Source organism: Talpa occidentalis, unplaced genomic scaffold (assembly GCF_014898055.3).
Source record: "Talpa occidentalis isolate TD23 unplaced genomic scaffold, MPIMG_talOcc4v2.1, whole genome shotgun sequence".
In the NCBI taxonomy this organism is placed as follows: Eukaryota; Metazoa; Chordata; class Mammalia; order Eulipotyphla; family Talpidae; genus Talpa; species Talpa occidentalis.
In genome coordinates this window covers 26,797,735-26,824,443 of record NW_026555331.1, presented here as the reverse complement: position 1 = coordinate 26,824,443, position 26,709 = coordinate 26,797,735, and the positions used below count along the sequence as shown (strand labels likewise).

Here is a 26,709-nt window from a genome sequence, read left to right as displayed (position 1 = left end):
CAAGCACATTTGAAGTAATTGTTACAGCTTTTGTTGTGTTTTGTTTCATTTTTTTTCCTTTTTTAAATTGAGGTAACATTAGTTTGCAACACTATGATTCAGAGGTATAGAACCCCACCTCTTTAGATGTATGTTACCACCTGATCACCAACGAGGACTATGGGTGTTTTCTTTCATGTTAACATAAACTATCCATTCCAGGTCCCTGAACACTGAATTATTTTGCTTTTAAAAAAATCACAGTACCTGTTATGTTTTTGGCTTCATATTTCTTAGTACTCTTATAGTTAACTAGTAGTGCTTTTAAATTTACTAAAGTAATACCAATGCCAGATTTAATCTGCTACATAGAACGGGTTGTTTAGAATTCATATATCTTTCATATTATTTTAGATCACTCAAGTCACTGTCAATTTTCCCTTAACAAAGCTAATCTTCAGTTCTGCATTTAACCACAGCATGCCAGTATGATTTACATTTTGATTCACCGTAAAATTCCAACTTTTCACATTATTTCATTCTAGGGTTCCAGTTGCTTTATTTAATAGATTGTCCTTTGATCTCTTGGAGACAATTGCATTTTACTTCTCTAATGAAGCTTGTATTATTACAGCCAAGTGAATGTTCCACCAAATGGTAGAAGAAATCCCAAAGGAAAGCATGAGTTTCTCCATGGAAGTTAGAACAGGCTGCATAATTCATTGTTGAGAGTTATCAGTCAGTTTGTCCCCAATCCCAATTTCATGCCATTATTTTATTTTTCCTTCTGAGGTATTTTCTGATGGTAACTTATTTTCAAGGTTCTCTGAGTTGTTTCTAATAGCTAATCAGTTAAGTCAGTTAATGTTCCATTTCTTCTGCGTATAGAATTCACAATAGGAGCAGAAGACATGCAAAGTGACCTTTTGTTTCTGGTATTTTTAGTAAATATTTTCCCTCACAATTTACACTTTAATGATTTGTCACTGTATCTCTGGAAATCAATTTTCAAGGAATATCATGCAATTTATTCAACTGCAAGTGAAACGTAACCAAAATCTCAGTGGTTGAACTGAATGTGAAAGAAGTTAGTGTTTTAAAACTGTGTTCTCTTAAATGTGTTGTATTTGTCCTAAAGGTATTTATCTCCATCATTTTATCTATTTTGTGTAGAAGAAGGAAAGATACAGTAGAGCACATGGAGGGGAAAGAAGAAATCTAATCCATAGATAGAACTGGGGAGATTTGTTCTGTAGTCATAACCAGTACTGATTTATGAACAGTCCTGTTTTTTGTTAACTATTAATGTCGGAACTTAAAGCTTCATAATGTCTCACTCATCTGTGTTCCCTCCAAGAGTTTTGCTTATATGTATAATTAAGTGTTAGGTTGAGATCAGCCATAGTCAAAAGTGTTAGCCAAGGCTAAGCTTTACTTCTAAGATGTCATGATAAGTAGCATGAGTTCCCTCTGGTCCTCAATGGAGAGTCACTCAAAGATTCTTAGTGAGGGTGGGAACAGGATCAGGTTTGTGCTCTAGCCATGCATTTTTGCAAATGTGTGTAGGACAAATTGGGACACACAAGACAGGAAGTAGCAGAAGTAAGCATCATGAGAGAGTTGATGGGGTCTGAACTGAGTGAGCATGACTGGAGAAGGATTTGAAAGATACTTATATGTAGAATTGGCAAGAATTAGTGATTGATGGGCTAGGAAGAGTGAGGACAATAAGGAATATTGCAATAGATTCCAGGATTTTGAGACGATAAGCAGATTTGGTTAAGAAAATTCCATTTTCAGGTTTATAAATTTGATCAAAAGGTGAACACTAGACTTGAGGGACTGGTGATATTGTCAGTCATTGGCTGAGATGGATTCCTGGCTTATTGTTAAACGTGTTACTGAAATCAGCCCTCTCTCCAAGAGCTCTGATATCCACCTCAAGGAGCTTAGAACTATTGGATTTCCCTGATGGAGTGATAGTTTAGATAATAATCAACCAATTATGAAATGATTGAGAGTAAAATCACTAGTTAAAATAGTTCATATCAGGCGAGCCTATCCTACCAGGAATGAACTTGGCGTGTTGTTATCATTCAGCAGCTTGGTTTATAGGGATTTGAACAACCAGCCACAGATACAATGATCTTGGATTAGTGCATATCTGTGGTGTTAAAGCAGTGGGGATAGGAGTAGAGCAGACTGAAAAACAAAAAGGTGTAAAGATCTCAAATGATGTACCATGTACTTCTTCTGTTTACAAAGCACGATTTGATTTTACATATTGTCCTGCATAGTGACTTTAAAATTATTAAATGAGAACTGTAACCAGCAATGCATGCAAAATATTCATTCATTGTTGTAAACTACAAAAATATTGCTTTTATGCAAAGAGAATGCCATTGTAGAATTTTAAAAGGCATAGAAATAAAAGACTCAGGATTGGAGTGATTTAAACAAACTCACTAGAATATAGTAGATGATTAAAATACAATCTATAATTACATTACACTGGTATCAGGTAAGGATAAAAGCCTATAAATACACTGGGGTCAGGGTAAGCATAAAAAATGAAACACTTATTTGAATAATCTGAGATCAAGTTGCAGTAATTAAAAATGAATGTATTATTCAAATGAAGGAATTAGGTTACAACACTTCTCGTATGAAAATATTATTGTGACAGAATGAAATAAGTTGGAAATGATTTTGATTAAAAAATGGGTAAAGGAATGTAATAACTTTCACTGGGGAAAAATAGACAATCAGGGAATATAACAAAAAAAATTTTGCCTACCAGATGAGAGACTAAAAGAGGCTAGCTGTTCAAATGCTTTTTGATATCTTAAACTTGCAACATTTATGCTTCTGTTGCTATTTTATTAAATCGTTTAATTTTCCAAATCATTCAAAGGTTATAATTTCTTTGCAAAATTTTTTCCAAAATCCCTTTCTCTTTGTATAAAAACAATGTTTATGTAATTTGCAACAATGAATGAATATTTCGTATGCATTGCTGGTTACAGTTCCCACTTAATTTAAAATCACCATATAAGATGGTATAAACTAATCATATTGTGCTTTGAACAGAAGGAATATATGATTGATTGATTGATAGATAACGGTATATATAATATGTAAATATACATACATATTATTTTCCTGAAAAAATATACACGAAACAGGAAGAGGGTAGGACTGTTATTTATTACTTTAACATTTCTTATAGCTAAAGGTTGAAATTTTGACTTACCTTTTAATAAACATTTCCAGTTAAGTATGCAGTTGCCTATGTCATTTATTGAGGGAAAAAATTAACCTTAATCAGAGAACACGCATGTGCACACACACACACACTTAAGGCAGCATTCATTTGCACTGTATTCAAAGGTGAATACATTTATGTCTCTATTTGTGGAAACCGTGCAGCTAAGTCATTAAATTCATCTGTATTTTCCAAGAATTAAAATGACCTCCTAGTTGTAACAGCATCTGTACTACCTGGTTCTAGAAATGTAGGAATATCTATTAAAAGCAGAATAAATTTTGAACTAGTTCTGAAAAATGCTTCTCTAAAGAAGCTAACATAACATTTTTCTTAGATGTTTTTGTGACTACAAGGGGGAGTTTTATTACTAAAGCCAGGGGACATATTATAATAACATTTTATATAAGCAACTCCCCCCAATGTGATACAATTCACTGATTTAAGAAACCTGTAACAACAACATCCTGTGAACACCTAGGAATCCTGTTATATCCTAATAGCTAATAAATGAGATTGTTGTCACTTTTCCACCATTTTACACCTGAAAAATGTGAAATATTTCTAGAATCACAGAAGCATTTCTTTATTAATTCACTAGGACTACCTCGTTCCCTCCCTTACAATATCATTAGTCACCTACAAGATGTTGAGTCTGCAAGAATGATGTTGGAGCTATGCTACACATTTGCATTACACCCCCATCGCCAGGACTCACTCCCAAAGGGCTGAGGATTCTTTGTCAAAGTTGACAATTAGGAGAGTTTTTCTGCGTTTGTTAGAATGATGACTTGATAGTGTTCTCTTTAACTAGTTGAGAGCCTGCATGAAAAAGAGTTTTGCAGTGAGTGACTAGGGTTCTAGTCCCATAATTCAGAATCAATAAAGTTGAACAACTAATCTCCTGAAGACTTTATTTCAGTGGGTATAACAATAACACCAACCCACCAAAATTCTTGTGAAATAAGAAAGATATTTTAGTAATGATTTAATAAATACTAGCCAGTATTACACAGTTATAATCATTAACTACAGTCAATCCTTAAGTTGCCCTACTCTCAAAGATGAGTTACTCCCATGTGAAAGACAAAAGTCATCAATATATATATTACCTAACTATATATAAATTTGTATATGTATATATGTAAATATTGTTTTTCGTGTGGGAATAACTTGTTTAGGACTGCTATCAGACGGAAAGGTAGTATGTGTACATTCATACACATGTATGTATATATAGAAAACATACATATACACACAGACATACATATATACTGACTGTGGAACCTTTGGCACATCACCTAATTCCTTGGAAATTGATTTTCTTTATCTCATAGAGGAGAACTTCATGGTTTCTACCAGCCATAAAAGTTGCAGTCATATGGACGACATTCAATATATGCCTAGAAATGTCATATTTCCAATATGCTTTGCTTCAAAAGAGGAAAGGAAAACCTCAGATTTCTAAGAGGATTTGTCAACTATAGGAATTGTATGGTTTTGATGGATTTTTATATTGTTTTACTCTATAGCTTCTAAAAATAGATTCAGCCATGAAAGAAACATGGTCATTTATGAAGCACATATATTATTTTGTAAAAATATAAGTAGACCTCTTGCATTCCTGCTGAGCTATGTTTAGCTACTCAAGCTACTCAAGATAAAAGTCAGGATCTATCATGAGTTTATTCCAGCCACTCTTTTCCTTTGATTCTCTCTGGGGTCCCCCAGTCCCTTCTTGGCTATACTGGCCACTTCCTGCCCAAGTGAATTTCCTACTGTGGGATACTTCAAAGATTTAGCTAACTGTTCTCCTCCAAGTAAAAATTGTCTCTTTTTTCCCCTTCTCCTTGACCCCTCTCCTTTCCCTTTTCTTTGCAGGGACAGGGGTGTCTGGAGACTGGCTCCATATTTTTGACTTTATTATCATTTTCCTTGTGTTAGAACTTTGTTGGTTCTCAAAGACCAAAATCCTAAAATGAGCCTTGATCTTGAACTTTTATTTTTATGCTGTATCTCCTTTGACTGTCTTTCTTCTTATCACTGCTTATAAAACATTACCACAATTTGTCCTTAGTCTGACCCTACCTCTGTTGAAATCCTTTTCAAGCCTTAATTATATCCTGTCTCAACTTTTTTCAGCTCTTTCTTCAGCAATCTTCCACCCCCTAGTATTTTGGCGATGCCAATACTTATTACTAGATCATTCTGGTGGACCCTTTGCATATAGGAGGAAGATCATAACCTCAACAATGCATCCTCTCTTTTATTTCTGTTTTAATAGATGTGTAAACTACAAGGAAAAACAATCTGTGGTAGCTGTTTTACCTGTATTTAGAAAGCTTTCTTTAAAAAGGTTGATTTCCTTTTTTCTCTCCAAACTATATCTTCATTTTGTTTTCCTTTTATTTACACATAAAATTACCTATATTTTATATTTTATCAGATTATAGGTAGACTAGATAGCACATTGATATTTTAACTATCTTTTATCTAGCAAGTTTAGAGCTGGAAAAATGATTTATAAAAATATGGGAAAGAATTAGAGCAAGGATTTGTAGAATCCCAATTTATTTCCTTTAATCATTCCCTAGGGGCCAGTAACAGTGCTTCCTTATTGTGGCCTAAAGCAGTTTTCCTTATGATATGGAGTTAACTATTCAGCACAACACTGTTTCAGACAGCCAGAGAGATGATCCACAGGGGCAATTTACTATTGTGTCACACAGAGAAGACAGTAGGTCTTTAAACTTAGATATGCTTATTTCTTTAAGGCACTGATTTCAAGGAAACTAGTTGAACATAGCTAATACCATGTGACTGCTCAACAATGTGTACCAATCGTATTAAAATGACAGCATATATGTGTGTGTGTGTGTGTGAGTGTGTGTGTGTGTGTGTGAGTGTGTGTGTGTGTGTAGCAGAACAGGGATGTAGGGCAGGTGTTGGGGGTGAGAGGATTCACCAAAGACAGAGTGGGAAGCAGAACTGGCAGATTTACTGAAATACACTGCTAAGAGGAGCAGTGGGCAACACAGGAGAGGTCTGCTGTGCCATATGTACATTAACTCTCTGGCCAGGATCAAACTCAGACCGTAGTGCTGATAGTGCTGAGAATTAACACCTAGGCCACCAGGGAGGCCCTCCTCCTCATATTTGAACAATGTATTAGTTACCCAAAACCACTAAACCAAAGAAAATCCATTTGGAAATTTATGGCCAAAATGCAATCTTCACGATTCTAGTTTTATGCCTTCTAGGCATCTGTTTTGTTGTTGTTTTTAAGAAATGCCACCAAGCAACTAAAAGAAAGGGAGCAATCAAAAGACCCTCCCAAATAGTGAGGACGGCATGGCTCAGAAATACAGGCACTGTAGGGAATTTAGAGATGACCATCTAGCTCAGAAAGCCACACAGCAAAGCTGACCTCTCTGATCTCTTTACCTTTCTCTAGCAACCCATTCCCAGATCAGTCTTGAACTTGCTGCTCTGCTGACTCCCAACCTCTTATAATGCAAATGATCAAGAGTGAAGTGTATGTTTGACCTGGGCATAGGTAAATGAAGAGAAATATGTTATTGTCATAGTTGTAATATCCTCTCAGTTAATTTTTCTGATGAACTTCTCGATAAACTACATTTTTGGGTGATATAACTCTCTGTCACTTCACCCTGCACTAAACTGCCCCCTAATATCAATGCCTGCCCTGTTCTGCTGGACTTGAGGAGAGCGTCCAGGAAGGGTTATCAAGCGGTCTTCTCATTGTTCTCTTCTTTTACTTGAGACTCATAACTAAACATGAATATATTTTACCAAATCCTGGCATGACAAAGTCCAGCTAGGAAAGGAAAGATCAGTGAAACATGGAGAGGAATGTTCTCTCCTTTATTCTTAAAGGCAGTGCTAGCAGTACATTTTTCTGTAGATCAAATGACCAGTCTAAGGATATTTGTACCTATTTCAAGATAAAGACAACACATTTTATTGTTAAGCTTAATGAAAACAACTGGTATACTCTTGAGTATAGCATTGACCCTTTTGTGCAAATTAATGCACAGCAAAATTATCTTTCCAAACTGCACAATAAAATGGAACAGAAGGCCATACAAGTCTTAGAAAAATCACTTGGCTCTGGTTTTATCATCACACGAGCAAAAAATTTGAGATTTTGCAGTTCATTCCCCTAAGATCACCCACTCATCTGCAACAGTCTTGGCAGGAGGCCATCCTGCCTTCCAGGCTGCCCTTCTAACTCTACTGTCAAGGGCCGACCTTGAAAGATGGATTTTCAAAGCACTGGGCAGAGCCACAACTCCCTTTCTGTTTGTGGAGTTACAATGACTTGGAGCCAGTTGCTTGCTTTGAAATTATATAAAACACTATTATGGTAACTGAACACTTGTTTCTAATTTCCCTTGTTTTATTAATGCTAATAGAATTTGTGAGAAATGCTAAATGTTCCTAAATGGTAATAAAATTACATAGTAGCTACATTGTATACGTTCTAAAAATACGTTCTTTAAGTAGCTCTTACAAATGATGTTGGGATAAACATGATGCTTATTATTTATTCATACATAGCCCCACTGAGGTTTCCAAACCTACTTTCCACTCACTTTAATGGGACTTTGCCTAGAAATTCAACAATTGAATCCTTTAAAGTTGCAGACTCCCTGTTAAGCAGCCATGCAATTGGGGCTCTGATCCAGGGCTTCCACTAAAATGGCAAGGATTGAAACTACAGTGTAACTAAGGATCCCTTTGCTATATGCCCAGCCAAATTAAAATCAAGTGGAGGAAAGCACTCAGCCAATGACAGAGTAACAGTAAACACTGGAAGAAGGTGAAGCAAGAGGGACTTAGAAGAATCTTAGAAAGAGTTCCTTACACTTTTTGTTATTGGAGGGAATGAAATGCTGCAGACTGTTCCTGCTAATAATGGGGATTGGAAAATAACAAAGTTTTTAAAGTTCAGAGCTAAGTGTTCTAATCGGAGAAGGAGACACTGGGGCGTGGGGGAGCAGGGAGAAAAGAAAAACAGAAAATGACTTAGATTTTCTCCAGGGTTATTTTGTTTTACTCATATTATAATCTTTACCATTCAAATCCACCTTTTTTGCTTCCTCAGCACAAACACATAATTCTCCCTAATGTTCATAGGCAGTACATGTGTCTCAGAAATCCGTTTCATTAAAGGAGAACTTTAAAAATATCTATGGGGCCTCCCTGGTGGCGCAAGGGTTAAGACGCAACCTATGAAGCAATCCACGGCCACTGCAGCAATCTGCAGCCACTGCAGCACGAGTTCGATTCCCCGTCAGCCAGGGAGCAACCCACATGGGGTGGCAGACCTCTCCTGTCTCCCTCGCTGCTCCCTCAGCAGTGTATTTCAGTAGATCTGCCTGTTCTGCTCCCCACTCTGTCTCTGGTGAATCCTCTCACCCCCCAGACCTCTGGCCTGTACCCCAGCTCCAGCATGCATAAACAAATAAATCTTAAAAATAAATCTATGATGCTATTTATAAATCCACTAAAAAAATTGACCTTTGCATTCTTCCCTTAAAAAAGGTGCTAAAAAGAAAAAAAAAAAAAGTCAACTGTCTTATTTTAAGCAGAAAATTCACTTGGTGAATGCATGTTTTACTTCAGGAATCCAGACTTCTGTTCTTTTTTTGTTCCGTGGGAAAACGGCTACATCTTTATGCTTTGTTATCTGTACATGATGCTAAGTTGAATGCGGTGCCACTTAGCTGCACATCGGAGGGCAGCCTATAAATTACCACAAAACTGTTTAGTCAATTAACAGAAACCTTTGGGGATTATAAAGCATGGTATAGCAACTTCACATTTCGGATAAGATAGAATTAAATAAATAAAGCCCATTTTTCTGCTCATCTGGCAGGGCTCATAGAAGGCACAGGGCGCCATCTGCTGGCGTGTAGTTTTTCAAACTTCTCTTAGCAAACTATTCAGTTGAAACCCAGATGAGATACACACACACACACACACACACACACACACATACACACACACATTGATAAATACAAGAAGAGAATCAGGAAGAAAATCTAAACGTATCCATGTACTATAAATAGCCCTCATTTCACATGAAAGCATTTTTATCATAATCTACTTTAAAAAGTAATTCTAAAATTTGCCCTAGGAGATCCAGTAACATTTCAAGTGAGAAATAAGTTGAGTGTCTATATTTTAGATGACACCATATGAAAGTTTGAGCTATAGAAGTAGTAGCTATTAACATTTTCTATTTCACTTGACATGAGGTGGAAATATCCATCTGGTATAACAATTAAAAACCAAAACAGGGCCCTACCATTTCTTTGTACCTATTTGGAAGCAGTTAATGAAAATGGAAGTTACTTTTTTATTTTTGTAGCATTGTGACCTTATTTGATTTTTTTCTTATGTCATTGTTCATTTTTGTAAAATATTTGATTTTTCTCCCCTCAGGTGTAATCACCATGAAACTCCCACCACCACATAACCCTGGGGAAGATTCCCCATAGTCTTGTGCTCTTTCCTCCCTTGTTTTGATCACTCTCCCTCGCCCTCTGATTTATAATTTGCCTGCTAGTTTTGTCTTTTTTTCTCTGACCCCTTATTCTGTTTCCTTATGTTCCTCCTATAAGTGAACCCCCCCGATATTCTTCTGATTTATTTCGCTGAGTGTAACCCCTTCCAGCTCCATCCATGAACATGGAAGTTTAACCTGAATCACCTTAAATCATTAAATTATAACAAGTTACATTTTTTTAATTTTTAAAAATAACATTATAGGTCAGCATACTTAAACACCCTCACTCTGACTCTGTATTTTATTCATTTACCTAAAAAAAAATCTCTCTGAGGGCCTCCTCTAGTGGCGCAGTGGTTGAGCGCTGGGCCACGATGCTGCCTGCAGCCTCTGCAGCACCGGTTCGTTCCCCGGCCCCTGGCCACCAGCGAGGGTCCCACACACAAAAAAAATCTCTTTGAGAAAGAATCTCAATGTTTTGATAAAGTCTCAAGGTAGGATAAGAGGGAAACACAGCACTTCTAGAAGGAGTCTACACAATTAGTGTCTTTGAAGAGTTTTATTTTAAATGCCAAACCTTTGTCCTTGAACCTGAAATGTAAGGCACATAGTGGCATGTGATTCCGGAAATAATAGGAACATAGTAGCATGTGATTTTGCCTGCATTTCAGGTCTTCTGTATCTCAAACAGAAAAGCAGACCCATTGTTGCCTATTAACGGTCTTCTCCAGAACAGTCACTGTAACAAACAGGTGTGTAAGTGTCCATCTCCACTCTTCTGATGGAAGGTATTTATTCTATTTAATAGTAGATTGTAAAGAAAAATAACTACTCACAGGAAAACCATCAGAAAAAAGAAACGAAAAGATGCACTCATTTAAATTATGCCTTAAGATGAAAACTTGACACAAATTCTTATCCCCAAAATTTGAAGCTTAACAACAAGAGCTGGTCATTGTTCATCTTAATACATAGTAGCCTGTAGTTTCTGTCATTAGAATCTCTGAACTCTCATGGAAGGACACGTTGTTTTCTAGCAAAGTAGATTAACTCAAATAAAGAAACATCACCTGGGCACCAAAGGGATATAGTTTCAGAATATCAATACTGAGGCATTGTGTATTTTATACGGTATTTTTTAAAAAATTTATTTTGTGAACATCGTAAATATCCTTAAAAGTTAATAAACTTTGAGATAGCACGGAATGATGTAGGCAATTCAGAGAGGTTTGCTGAAAAGTACAGTGCAGAGGGATTATACCCCCCTTCCTAGTTTCTTCTTTGTGTGGATATACCTGGTCAGCACCTACGGGTTAGAATTTCTTCTTACAAAAGGAGATTTTGACCTTTCACACCTACCAATATTGAACCCATCTTTTGGAAGGAGACTCTGGGGGGAGCGCCACTAAGTGCATGGGGGACTAAAACCCGGCTGCTGAGGGGGATTCTAAATACAGGGCTTGGCCAACTATTTGGCACAACTACCTAATTCTGCAGGGCCCTGCCACCCTTCCAACACCTGTCCTTTAAACTGACTCCCTGGAGAGGCGTAGAGAGCCTCTTGGACTTAAAAAAAAAAAAAAAGCACAGCAGTAAAGTATAATGGAAATGGATAAGCTACAAAGGGTATAAAGAGGTTCATTTCCAGCCTAGAGCTTGGGGGCGGGTGGGGGGGGGGGCTTTCATCAGGATACTGCAGTGGCTATTGCACAGAGCAGTGGAAGGAGGAAAGAAGGAAATTATAAACAGCCTCCTGTGATGAACTTGTATAATTTATTCCTCTGCAGAACAGTAGACACAATGTTCATTACCCCCACACCCCCTTCTTCTTTTCTCCTCTACCTAATTTCTGAGCATTCCCAGGCTAGGAAAGAATGAAAATTAAGCGTACCCAACACACCAGTCATAATGAAACTGCGGAATGCACTCAGATTATTCATAAGCTTGCAAGTTGTGTACTTTGGTGGAGATTTCCTCCCTTCTGCTCCTGATTGCTGATGAAGAATGGTGTTTTAATAGGCAGATGGTAAAGACAATTACAGTTAGGGGCTCAGCTGGGAGTTACATCAGTTTATTGCAAATTATTAGTTGATAAATGCTTTTGTTTACAAGCAGAGTCTTAAGCAGCTTTGTAATCAGTTTATCAGCTGCGGACAAAACTTTGACAGATCGCCTTTAGGGTATAATGTCACCTCCTGGCTGGTCATTTAGAATCACGTTGGCTAAGCAGCCAGTCAGGTGGGCCACCTCACAGCACCACTGCCAACTCCTGCAAAGCCATGACACAGCACACCTCACACCTGAGTACACCTCCCAGGAATGCTGGAAACTCTCCACGAGCAGAGTTTTCCCCTTGAGAATCCGATTAAAACAACGTATCTATTTGGCTAAACCAAAGGTAGGAAATCTGAGTTTCCTGATTCCCAGCACATTAGTGGAAATTTTCTAGGTAGTTTTCTTATTCGTGGGGCAAACCACTTCAGCCAAAGTCTGGAGCTGAGCATGACACTGTTTACTTTTTCTGAAAGGGGCTTCATGTGTTTCTTACAAGGGAAAGGAAATGATCTCACTGGGAGACATTTTCTTGCAGGAAAAAAAAATAAGTTCTGTTGAGAGAGGACCCATCTGGAGCCAAAAGTTCCAGAGAGGATCTACATAGAGGTTTGGGCCTGGGATGCCCTCTGCCATAGGAGGGGAGTTTAGGAAACACACTGGTTTAGCCAAGCCAGCTTTGATTTCCTAGTCTATAAAATCCAATGATAGCATTTCCTACTTGTCAGATAATTCTTTTGGATTAATGAGAGTGTTCGTGTTTCTTTGTTTCCGAGTTCTACTCAGACCGGTGTTATCTACTGAATTTCTTCTAAATTATAAAGCATATAATGTTTTAAATCACAATTCATAGATGATGTTGTTAAGCTCATTACTTGCTGAATGAGGGTGTTGTTAGTAGTTTTACAGTACAGCATCACCAACATTTTCTAGTTTTTTTTTGTGTGTGTGTGTGTCCTTTAAAGACATAGTTTTATAAACCTGAAGTGTTCCAAGATATATCTTTGAAATGATCCACTTGATCATAACTCAAACAATTCATATTTATCTACTTTCACTTGTCACTAACAAAATGAGTTTTATGGACTTAATCAAAACAAAAATAATTAAATCATATAGAATAGCTCCAAAAATAGTGGATTTTTTTTGTACTTTTAATTTTCATGTTTTTTTTTTATTTCATGGTATTCAAGGAAAAGTTATCTAACTAATTGGGAATTAATTCTTTAAATCAGAGGCCAGGTTTCATTGATGGAATTGGATATTCCATATTCTCTAAAATATTACATAATATAGAAACATCTTTGGAAATATGACTCCAGGTGATAAATTTTAATTCATATGTAGCAAGTGTAAAAGCACAATCTTTCTTCTTTTAATCTCAGAAATACGATTAGTATCTATATTTTCCTGCCTGACTCCTGTTCTTTCTAAATTACATTTCTCAATTAAGATTCTAAAATCATCTGGGTAGAATAAACCTTGTTGAAGCTGACCACATGGTTTAGTAAAGTTTGTTATTTAAATGTTGCGTTGACATAAGCTTCCTTAAAAACATTTGGGAGAAAACCAGGGTGTAGTTTTTATCCTCACTTCAACATTCAGCACACAGTATTTAGTTCCCAATTTTCCAGTTCTTAAGCAATTAAATATTCTATTGACATCAGAGGAAAGACTGCCTACAAAAGAGTTGAAGAAAGAAAGCCTTGATATCTTAAATTGCAAATTGTGTTTTAACATAAAGAGCATAAAGTTGTTTCTTTTCTTTTTGTTTTTTATAATCAAGTTAATGAAGGATAAATAGTGCATTTGGCATGTAGTTCTGCCTTTGCCTATCCTTCATGATTAGAAAAGGCAAAGAAGAATTTTTTAAAATCCCTCCTCTCCTTTGGCCCCAGTACTAAAGGCACACTCCAGAGTTTCTGCTCCAGTCTGATTTTTTCCCCCTGTCCAGGATCAGCTCGGATGTTCTGTAAAAAGATGTCAGGAGCTCCAATCTGGGGAAGTTGAGCACTCTGCATTGCCTATAAGTACAAATGAAAAATGCTAAAGATTATTTAAAAACAGGAAAGACCTTTTGCAAAATGCTTTTGATTTATTGCTGTGTATCGTACAGATCTTTATCAATTATTCTCACTCTATTTTATTCAAAAACTATTGTAAACTATGAGTTGGCATGTTGCTGCATACAGAAAAAAAGGCATTAATCAACTCTAAATAAACAAGTGCAGAGATCTATCTAACAACTATGAAGTAGTTAATACATTTTTTAAGCAATTTTATTATAGAAAAGAGGTCTAAAAGAGTAGTGCTTAATTATCTGGACTCCACTGTGCTGGGCTCCCTTTTGATTGTATTAATGAAGCAGCTGGCCCATTGTTTCCCTTTAATTCCTCTATTGTTTTAAGAATATGTCACAGCTCTTTATTCTTTTATCAGGTGCTGTGCAGGAGGATCCACACAATACCTCATATTCCTACTGTATTTGCCAATGCACAAAGAAACCTCCACAGTGGTTTTCAAAGAAGGGGCACACATAATTTATAAGTTCTGTTCCTTGCACTACTCCACTGTCAAGAATTTCAACAGTATTGGATTTGAATTCATTATAAAATGTGTATTAGACAATGTGGTTACGTATAGATATATGTCCCGTGTTAACGTCTAAACCCTGAGATCTAGGCAGTAACACCCATGATGTTGAAATGGGGCGATTATTTAGCTTTTAGGGAATTATTCTGCCCAATTACTTCCCAGTTACAAAACAAATAAATTTCGCAAGTGGGCATCATATTGGATTTTCAAATTATTTAGTAAAACTAAGAGAAATTTTTAAAGACCAAACAAGTATATAACCATTTCCTCCACCTCCAGAAATGTGTGTGTGTGTGTGTGTGTGTGTGTGAAACAGCCATTTTACCCACCCCTACCCACTGGCTTTAATTTACTTGAGTGTGCCCAAGAGGTCTCATGGTTTCCTCTATAGGCCAATATATAACCTTTATTAACTAAACGCTGATTGTCAGTCGATCTTGTCTAACTTGTGTAAAGAACATAGACTGGGATTAATGCAGAACATCTTAAGAAATCAAAATGCTGTAGCAACTTAGTATATAATGTAACATTTTTTGCCAGAGCTTTTTTATAAAAGGTTGGTTTGTTTATATGTAATTACATTTCCCCCAAATTTCCATGAAAACCATAGAAAATCATCCATGGTAAAATAATCTCTAACATTTAATTCACTTAGACTTTCTCTTTTAACACGTGACTTTTTTCTTTGTTATTCCCTGGCCAAATGTCTATTTTGGAAGTTGTTTTTTCCCCCTCAAGAATCCTCAATCTTATAGAGAAAAGTAAGATTTAATGACTTACTAACTTCAACTTTTAAAATGGCTGTAGAAAAGCCATGAGAATAAATTATTATTATAAACTGCTTATATTTTTTTGTATTGTTAGATTTGTGTGGGTTTGTGTGTTTTTTTAAGCTTAAAATAAAGTTTTAAACTGGTGTCCCTATCTATTTGCTTGAGGCTCCTTACCCTTCTGCATATTGAGGCAGAGTAATACAAAATCTAAATGTGATTTAATTGGTTCAATTTGCTGTATATTTTTATGCTAAGCTTAGGTCAGTATCTTGATGAGCCCAGATGTAGTTGTGCTCAAGGTTTACAGCTTCACATTGCTTGCATTTCCTTATTTTTACAAAGCAAGCGTCTATCAATCACACAGATAAATTAGAAAGAAACATACATAGACGTAACACATGGGAAAGATTTTTCAGCATGCTATGTAATTATTAACCTGATTTTTACCATTGTAAGAAGCCGTGAATTGCAGATAGCATGGATGAAGTTAAATGCTTTTATACTGGATACATTTTGCTTATACAAAACTCTATAGGTATGGTGGAACAATATAATTGAAGCTTTGTCAGCTCTGTAACCTAGCAACAGATAATACTGTTAGGTTACTGAATTGCTCCTAGTTGACAAGTAGGGAATATTTTTGTGTTTATCATGTTTGCTAATGATGGGATCCTTTCCAAAAGGCTTGTCTTAATCTTAATTAGAGTTTATCAGCAGAGGTCTGCATGACATTGTGCAGACACTGATTTCATAAATAATAAAAAGTGCAAGTGAAAAATTTGGCAGGATGGGGAGATAGTTAAGGCCATGGCTTCTAGCAAGAGGAGAGTGAATTTTCAAAATATAATCGAGTTTGAACTATGACTTTATTCTTTATTATCGAAACTTGTAGTACACTTCACTGCAGTTTTGACAGCAATTATAAGAAAAATTTATAAGCTTCCTGTTAGGAATCATATCTGTTTGTACAAGAACCTTGATCATAAACATTACTTAGAACAGCAAGTACATGGTTTTTCAAGAATGTCAAGGTCTTAGTAGTTATTAATTTCTATGGAACCTTGAATGTATTTCTTTATTTGTGGAAGGAGTGGTGTGTGGGTGTGGAGACTGGGGATAGTGACTATGTTTGTAGCATGAGAGACAGAGAGAATCCTAAAATAACCCTTCCATTTGGTGGAAGCTAGGAAGGCATCAGAAAGCTCTTTGGTGCCTGATGCCATTTGATAAAGACTTCATGCTCATGCGTTAGGAATGTGGGGGGTTTTTGCTCTGGATTGTACACTATGATCTTTCCTAGGTTTTTAGATGCAATTATTATCACTCATTTGTAAGTTACATACCTTCAAAATAAAAAAGAAATAAATATTATAAAACCAAATATAGCATACAAATTTACAAAGTTCCCAGCTGGCTGCTTCAGTGGAAAGATATCCTGTCATTACCCCCATGATTTACCAACCTTTCTTCAAATTTTGAATCATTATACCCACATTCTTCAAATAACAGTGGAAAAGGAGAATGTCAAAGCTATTTTAAGTTGTCTTTTTCTGAGTTTCAAATGGACCTCTCACTACTAAGTTGTCTAGACATCTACGAAATATTTGGTTAGCAAAAGACCTTTTTGCTGTAGAACCTCACTCTTTCTATCCAATACAAACTGAAGATAGTTTACCCTGATGCCTGTGATTTTTAACTCTAGAGGCACAGCTCCCTCTGGGGTGCTTCTTTAAAATGCTGAACCCCTAAAACTTCACTCCCTGTGATTTTGATTTGATTGGTGTTGGGCACAAACCAGAAATCAGTGTTAATTCAGGACTCCTCAGGTGAATCTATTGTGCAGTCAGGATTGTCTCTATGGTTATGGAGAATTGCAATGCTTTTTTTATTGTCCAGCCTCGCTCCCAATTTAAATAGGAAATTGGACAAATGCTTCCTATTTAATATTATCAAAATATTATTTAATATTCACAAAAATATTTGTGAAATGTTTAGAATAGACATACCTGGCACATAGTAAGTGCTTTCTAAGTGTCAGCTCTTACAGTTATTTATATTAGTCGTGTTTGACGATAACCTGGAGCTACCTTCACATCACATATATAGACATTATGCTGGAGATTGTAGCTGTACATGTAGCAGCTACATCTCATCACTATGTAATCTTCTTGATGTTATCTCATAAAGTGAACCACCTTACTTCTGCTTCAGGAAGATAAGTATGCTAGGTAGTCAAACTCTGAGTAATCAGAGTTAAGGTGTAATGAGGTTACTTAGTGATTATCAGATGGCACTGTACATGGGACTCATGGATTTTCGTACAGAATATGGAGCCAAAATGCCTTGTACAAATAACATATCTCTTTCTCTTCATTCAGCTCACCTCTAGCTGAGAGGACTTGAACAACTTAAATATACTTCCAGCCTCATGGTCTCAGTAAAATGGGAATAAATAAAAGCCACTTCACTTTGCTTTCTCAGGAGAAATGAAGATAATGCATGCAAAGCTCTTAGGCCAGTGCTAGTACAAAGCACATATCAGATGTGTGGTCACTCCTGTTTTTAGCATAAACAGTTGCTTACAGCATGATGAGAACAATCTGGAAGGTCCTGGCCTGAGACTGTGATTTTGTATTATATAGGTAAAGTAATCCTGCAAGATCTCACAGTAATTGATAATCAAGTCAGGACTAGAATGAAAGTTTTTTACCCACAAATCAAGTGTTCTTTTGAGTTCATCTTTGCACTGAGAACAAAGATATTTTCAGTGATTTCAGGTGCCAGCTATCTGCTTCATTATTAGCATGTGATTCCTTAAAATAAGATCATTTGCTCTTGAATGATTATACAAAGAAAGTTGTTTAAGTTTTATCAGTTAAGCACATGTTATATTTCCATATGTGTACCCAACTCCTTTGGATAATTCCATTTGTTTTATATCAGTATACCCTAGTGTGGATTAATGTATTAAAGCATGATGTTTACTGTCAGACATTTTTAAGTGTACAGTTTAGTGGCATTAAGTACAGTCACATCTTTATGCAGCCACTACACCATCCATCTACAGAACTCTTCCTCTTGCAAAACTTAACAATAACTCTTCATTTCCTCCTACCCCCAGCAGCTGGCAACCATCTTCCTGCTTTCTGTCTCTGTGATTTTTTTTTTTAAGATTTATTTTATTTATTTATACAAGCACTGGGTACAGTCAGAAGTGCGGGAGGGCGAGAAAGTTCACCAGAGCCAGAGCGGGGAGCAGATTAGGCAGAAGGACTGAAGTACACTGCTGAGGGGAGCAGCGGGCAGCCATGTGGGTCTGCGCACCATGTGGGACCCTCCTCTGTTGGCCAGGGAGCAGCCGGGGATCGAACTGGTGCTGCAGAGGCTGCAGGCAGCTTCGCAACCCAGTGCTCTACCACTGCGCCACCAAGGAGGCCCTGTCTCTGTGATTTTTGAATACCCTAAGTACCTCATCTAAATGAAATCATACAGTATTCTTCTTTTTATGAATGTCATATTTCACTTAACATAATGTCCCCAAGGCTCACCTATGTTGTAGCATATGTCAGAATTCTCTTCCTTTTTGAAGATGAATAATATTCCATTGTATAGATATGCCACATAATTGCTTATCCATTCATTTATCAATGGACACTTGGATCACTTTTGTGTGTGTATTAGGTATTTGTAATGATGTTGCTGTGAACATGGGTATGCAAACATCTCTTTGAGACCCTGCTTTCACTTCGTTTGAGCATATACCCAGAAGTGGCATTGCTAGAACAAAGCAATTCTATTCTTAATTTTTGGAGGAACTTTCACACTGTCTTCCACAGTTCCAAGCCATTTTACATTCTCTGCAGTGGCGCACATGGGTTCCAATTTCTCCATAACCTTGCCAATAGTGTTTGTTTTTTTTTTTTTTAAAGTGGTACTCTCATTTTAAAGCCAAACGTAATACCCTGTGTTTTGTTTCTACTAAACATACAGTCAATTTAAATATCAACGTGATTTAGCATTTTAGAATGCATTCAGAGTGCTTCTTAATCAAGATGAATATTACTGCCTCCCATTCAATTGTAAATTAGAATTGGCCCTATTACCCTAGCTCTACAGACAGTAGGACTGGAAACTGGTTCTTCTGCCTCTTCAGCCCCACATAGATTACTAGAAACTATTTCTAACTTGTCAAGATATAGTATATGATTCACAAATGGATACAGTCTTAATTTTCTTTTTTGAAATGAGTTAGCTTCCTCCAGTAAAACAAATGTATTTGCTCATTGAATTCATCAGTGTGTCTTTTCTTTCTGGTGAGATTTCTTTTGTAGGGGTTAGCAGGGCAGTGAGAAATGAGAATAATAGCCCTCATTAGATCAAACCAAAAGGATAGAGATTTACAATTATATAGCACATTATTTCCCAGGTGCTATTCTTAAGCTTCACATGCATTAGGTTATTTAATCCTCGTGATAACAGTATGACAATACTATATATTATATATCCTATATAGAGACTATATAGAATATATACCATATATACCAATACAATTATCATCTTCCTCATTTTTAAAGAATAGGAAATTGATTGGCAGAATGTTTAGGAAACAAGTTCAAAGTCATACCCATAGTAAGTAACTAGTTCCATTGTCCATACCTCCACTACATGGGATTATATCCCTACTAGTAATCATACTTAGAATACTTTATTAGAAACAGTAATTGAAACCATGTTACAACACTTGGAATATCTCTTTCTACAAATGACTCCCTCAAGTTGTATATTCCAAATTCACCATCTAAAAATTCAGCCAACTCTTGATTTTTGTGGTGCCATTCACTGGGTTCCCCTCAAATGTTTCCATTTATATGCTCTCTATATTTTTTAATGATTTCATCTCCTCTGCCCACATCTTAAATATTGAGATTCTCCAGGTTTTAATTTTGGATGCTTCCCTTTTCACTCTCCGTGAGTTGACACATCATTGCAAAGAGCATCCACATTTGGAATGTGCTGGTGATTTCCAAAATATTTTTTCCCTCTAGCTTTATGTCTCTTTCAAGTTCCAACTGCCTCCTAGATACATTCACCCAGAAGCTGCTCAGGTACTTCAAACCTTAGATTTCAAAACAGAATACATTATTTCCATTCATGCACATACACGCATAAATACTTGGACTTTGGAGTTGGAATGGTAGAAAAGTAAGTCATAATTCTGCCACTGACCACATGTGTGCATTTGGGCAAGAGAGTTGACCTCTCCAAGCTTCTTTCAACTCTAACATGAGGAAGATATCACCTATATCACAGAGTAATTGAAGGGATTAAAAGGATGACATGTATAAAACACCTAGTCTGTGGGTCCTAAGAAAGTGATCCTAATTGATATAAGTCATGTCATTGTTGCCTGTATAAAAACACATGTTAATGTATCAGCTTTCACTACTTCAGTAATGATACCACCACCATCTGGTTTTCAAGACTAGAAATATTCATGGCATTTTCAACAGCTTCCTTTCTCTTATTCATGGCACATGGTTACTCTAGTCCTCTCTCACACATGGCTATTGAACCTGCTCCTTTTCTCCTTCACAATTTACACTTTTCAAGACCTAACTGACATTTCTATCTCATTCACCACCACTCTTTTCACCACCCCAAGAGCTCTATTCTTGGAGGAAAAAAGTCAAGAATTTGTTCATTCATTGCCTCAAATAAATATATAATACTATCTCCAACCATGAACCAAATGCAACTATTTTTACATTACCTTCAAAGCTGTTTCAACCTGCTCTAAACTTTTTGTGGCAAGAAGCCTTCATCTGCAAACTTCGCCCATTCTCACCATGGCTGACTTCAGGTTGCCAATGTGATATCAACCAGCACACCAAATTTCTGAGAATTCTGGCCCTTGATCCTGAACAGACTGGCTGGCTCAGACACACCTACCTCTTTCTTAGTTGTACCCCAAAGCTCCAGGTTTGCTGACCTCTGATCCCATAGAGAATCAGCCTGTCTTTTCCATAATCCTGCACTGGGGTACATGCCCCTTCCTCTGATGTTCCTCTCAGGTACCCCCAACACACACTTCTTCTATTGATATTTTTACCTCTGTTTACTATTTATGAGCCAATAAAAAAGTCCACCTCAGAAGATTTGCTGGATTGCCCCTGACTGGCAGCCACTCACTGCTTTTAAATTTGCTTTAACTTTAGGAGGTGGCACCCACCATGTGACATTCCATCTGTGTGTGTGAGTGTGTGTGTGTGTGTATGTGAGTGTATTCTAATTATATAAAACCATAGCATAGCACATAGTCTGACACACTGCAGAGTTCAATGAATAGTTGATGAATGAATGATTTGAAAGATTATATCCTAAGAAAACTGACTTCCTCATCAAGTCTACATTTTCTTTTTTTTTAAGATTTAGTTCTTTATGCATACAAGATCTGGGGTGCAGGCCAGAGTTGTGGGGGTTGAGAGGATTCACCAGAGACAGAGTGGGGAACAGAACAGGCAGACTGACTGAAATACACTGCTGAGGGGAGCAGCAGGTGAGACAGGAGAGGTCTGCTGCACCATGTGGGTAGCTCCCTGGCTGGGGATGGAACTCCTGCTGCAGTGGCTGCAGCTAGCTTCATAAGTTGCATCTTAACCCCTGAACCACCAGGGAGGCCCATCAAGTCTTCATTTTCAGTCTCATTCAGCCTTTGAAGACAATGTGCTCTGACTAAACCTTAAAAGATTAAATGATAAAGATAATAAAGTATGAAACTGAAAATGGCTGAAAACACAGATATATATGACCTGTATTACAACTCCCAAGCTGTTTAAAAGTATGCACAAGTCTCTTTTGCTTACTTTTCTTTGCATTTATTATTTGTGAATTTTATTTATTTATGGGATCTTTTGCGTTCAAAGTTAGAGCGTATCCTGCTTTTTAGTTCGTTGTTGTGATGACAAAGATCAGTAGTAAGTGGCAACTTCCCTGAAATTTTAATTTCTCCTGTTTAACTGAGCTCAAAACTTTCATTTTGGACCTCCCTGATGACACGGCATGTTGAGCGCCGCACTGTGAAGCTGTCTGCAGCCTCCGTAGTGCAGGTTCAATCCTGGCCGGCCGGTGAGAATCCCACATGGAGCAGCAGACCTCTCCTGTCTCGCCTGCTGCTCCCCCCAGCAGTATATTTCGTCAGTCTGCCTGTTCTGTTCCCCACTCTGTCTCCGGTGAATCCTCTCACCCTTCCGCACCTCTGGCCTGTACCCCAGCTCTTGTATAAAAATAAATAAATCTTTAAAAAAAACCCAAAACTTTCATTTTGTAAAAGATACCCATAGCTGAAATTACCAATCATGTTAGTTTATCAAAAGTGCTAGATTATCACCAATAATGTAAGTCATTCAATTCACCACTGAAATCCAGTGACACCAAAAGATCAGGCTAAAAAGAAGTTAACCTGACTTGTAGTGCCTTGCTCTGCTCTCCCCACCTCTCTATTACTTAAAAAATCATATCCCAGAGGAAAGATAAGGGGCAAATGATGCCCCTTGTTTACAGCTGTAAGTAGTGTGGATCTGCATACGCATCAGAGAAGACAGAGCAGCTGCAGAAGCTTTCCAGAGGAAGAAGTGACCCCAGCTGAAACACCCCACTCGGCACTTTCCAGTGCTAATCTGATGATGGCTGTTTAGCTTCCATATTTGTAAATAAATAAACTGATGCCAAAGTGAATCTGTTTCTCCACTGTGGTAAACTTGTATACTTTTAGATATTTTACCAAGTCAAAAACATTTTAAGTTGTTTTCTGGTTTCTTATAGTCTGTATTTGTGTTTTCCTTTGAAATTTTGACACACATTTGAGGTCTGGAACCTGTTTTATTTCTTTCACAAATATGTTCTCTTATGGAGAGTCTTTTGTTTGCTTACCTTTAAAATGTAATCAGCTGGCTTAATTAATTGTCCAAAGTTTTTTTTTAAAACAATGTCCTGGTTCTTCTGTGCAACTCTGCCATATCATATGCTCTTGTTATCATTGCCACCAGATTTTTACTACAAGTTGTTTAAAAACTACGATCTCTTTGAGGGTGGAATAAATGAACTGCAGCTGAAAAGACAGTTATGCTGAACGATAAACAGAGCAATATTACTTATCGGAATGGGTACAATTTTTACTTGCTTAATGAGTACAATCTATAGCTTTGCAATGTATACACAATGAGAAAAAAGCTTTATAACATATCAAGTATGCCACATTATTTCAGGCATAACTGTATAGGATACATATCTAGGCCTGAGAGTGTAGATAACAAAATATAAGTGCTTTGCTTGTCTAAACATGTTGAATAAATGAGCATTCCCTATCGCATTCCAATACATTAGAAGATGTACTTGCATAGTTAATTTTCTTTTTAATGCACCTCACGTGTTCATCTGCCGTGCCGAGCCAGGGTATATCTTAGTGTTTGAAGAAAAGAGTTCTTTTCATTTAAACAAATCTTTATTTAAATAAGCCTTTTTGAAAAGGATCTTTGGCATATCTTCTTTTCAGGAAGTTCAATGAGGGTAAACCAAGATAAAGAAGCTACATTATAAGAAATATTATATAAGTAAAGATCACTCAATAAAGATCAATTAGACATATATGTGTATATGGCAGCAGACATAAAGAGGGCAAAAGTAACCAGAATTTCATTTTAACTTTTCTAGATTTTTTTTGGAGCTTTTGTTAACTTATTTTACAATTTTAGGGGGCTGGTATTGATATAATGAAAGTATTTTCAGAGAGCTTGTTTGAGGGAGGGTGAGAGAGACAAAGAAGTAAGTTTTTGGTTCCAGAAGGAACACAAAGAGTAACTTCTCAAGTTCACCTGAAATGAATTTCTCAGGTCAGAGAGCCATCCCATGCCTTAGGCACTCTATCTTATAATAGCATGGCTGCTGATGAAGGCAAGACCAGCGGCAAACCATTGAAAAAACTCTACAGACTTTATCTATACTTGGCTCTTTGCCTTCTCCTTCTGCTGGTGACCGAATAATCATTTAAGGTAAGGAATAGAATTCTCCACATAAGAGGGAAGAAGAATACAACTGTTGTCTTGATAAAACACTCCATCCCAGTAGAAACTGATGTGAAAAACATGAGAAGGTGCTGTTGACAGCAGTCCATTGTGCATCAGACTGGAGCATTCATTGTCAATTCTATCTTTTTCTTTTTTCTTAATAGGGGGTCAACTTTGGTGCACAACTACAAAGGCCATCTCTGAGGGTGAAGAGCTAATTGCCTTTGTGGTGGATTTTGACTCAAGGCTACAAGCTGCCAGTCAAATGACTCTTACAGAAGGGATGTACCCCGCACGCCTGCTGGACTCAATTCAGCTGCTTCCTCAGCAAGCTGCCATGGCTTCTATTTTGCCTACAGCTATTGTCAACAGTAAGTGCTAAGTGCAATGGCCCAGTACAATAGCTTTGTAGTGGGGGTGGGTATTTATGGGAGAGGAAAAAAGTGTCTTCTGACAGGTAATTAGGAACACACTTTTTCTCCAATGTTGTGATTTTTATCTTTTCCCCTAACTTTAAGAGAGAGAGAGAGAGAGAGAGAAGAGAGAGAGAGAGAGAGAGAGAGAGAGAGAGAGAGAGAGAGAGTAATCAAACAAAAAACCCACTTCATTCATTTCAGGTTGGATTCCTGAAAGACACACACACACAAATTCTAGACTAGTTGCACAGCTTTTAAGGATGCTTTAGCTATAAGAAGCCAATAGCTTTCATTGAAGCTTTCATAGTAACATAATTTTGGAACTGTGTTAAACCTGCATTGTTTGTTTCTTGAACCTAATTCTAATGTGTGGAACCAAGCATAAGTATTCTTAGCCATTGCTTTGTCATTTTGTGTGTAACTGCCATTTTAGAATTTTAGGTTTTACTGTCCCTGGAAAGACTGCATTCCAGAGATAGTTTCCACAGTTTTGACCCTCACTCCACCCTCGCCCTTGGCCACCAATGAGGGCGAACTTGCTGTAATTGGAGCTGCAGGCTGGAGCTGCATAGAATGCAGCTTAGAATGATAGCTGGGCAGGCCAGTCAGCTTAGAATGATAGCCGGGCAAAGTTGGAGAATGCATCCTTGTAGCCAATGAGTAACTGCCAGCATAATTTAACCTTATTAAAAGACCCCTGCTTCCTTTGTTCAGGGCTCTCGCTATCTGCCACTGCATTGGTAGGTGCCATGAGCCCGGATTCAAGTCTGAAATAAACTCCCTTTTGTGTTTGCATCGGCTGTCTTTGGGTTCTTGGAGGCTATGCTCGCTGAGTCTGCTGACCTTGGGCACAACAAATGGGTGTGTCGAGGCTTTTCCAAGCAATCCTTGGACACCATGGTTTCAGAGAAATCAATTCAATTCTGTCATATCTACCTGGAGAGAGCATCAGGTTGGATGACTTAAGGGCCCTGTCTTCAAAGACTGCCCTCCAATTCAGGTGCCGGTAGTAATATGCTACTTTGTGACTGCCACTTAAAGTCTAATTTCTATCCACCACCATACATCCCATCAACTTTACCCATTTTGCCCACCCCTTTTGTTTCCCATCTGATAATCACTATTTTATCCTTATAATCTAAGAATATGTTTTTGGTTTGTTTGCTCATTTGTTCTTACATCTTCATCTTCCACATGAGGGGAATCATAAGGTATTTCATTTTCTCTCTCTTATTTCACTGAGCATAATTGTTTTAATCAAAATGTCCTTGAAAGTCCCCGAGATTCTGAATGATGAAGAAAATAAATCTAGGTATTACAATATCTCAATATTAGAAAATATTCAATATTTCCATTCTTGCTCTGCTAGTATTGTTATAGGACAGGGAGAGGGTCAGCCCAAACCCTGCAAACCTGCCTATTCTACATGGGTTCTGCCATCCGCCGCATCAACACAAAACATAGGAGACTTTAATGGGAAGGAACTTTAATAAAACTAGGAAACAATACAGGTAAGGCAAAGAGTCTAGTTTCTAAATGAAGCATCCAGAGTTACCCGTCCCCTCGTGGGTAAAAGTCCATCCAAATGGGATTGGCCCAGAACAAGGCCCCAAAGCCTGCCACAAGTCTAAAGCATCTTCCAGTGGGGACCCACAGAAAAGGGTCACAAACAACCGGACAAGCCCGGAAGGAAAAGAGCAAAATCAACATCAAGATAAAAGCTGCCATGGTCACCTCCCCACAGGTCTCACCCACATCTGTGTCACGCAGTCCACGACCAAAAGACAAGCGCAGTTTCTTTACTTGTCTCTAGGCTCCATGCGCCTCCTCCAGGTCTCCTTGCTCCATCCTGCTTCCTTCCTCCGTCTCTTCCTGCAGCTTCTCCTTTTCCTGCTCAGCTCCACCCTCCCTTGGGTGGGGCAGGGAACCTCCCCCTTTCCTGGGGACCACCCTGTTATAGTATCCTTTAAAGAAATTTTCAGTTTATCTGGAATTATTCTGCATCCAACCAGTAGATCCAGTGCACCTAACA

General features: G+C 37.5%; 1 protein-coding gene across 4 annotated transcripts in view; it reads left to right on the top strand.

Moving 5' to 3' along the window:
• Nucleotides 1-26,709, top strand: part of ZFPM2 (zinc finger protein, FOG family member 2) — a 450,746-nt gene that overhangs the window by 415,655 nt on the left and 8,382 nt on the right. For all 4 annotated transcript variants that reach the window (XM_054692032.1, XM_054692031.1, XM_054692033.1 and 1 more), the window contains one exon: nt 24,426-24,632. In XM_054692032.1, coding sequence (XP_054548007.1) covers nt 24,426-24,632 — 207 coding nt within the window. The remainder of the gene's footprint in view (nt 1-24,425; nt 24,633-26,709) is intronic.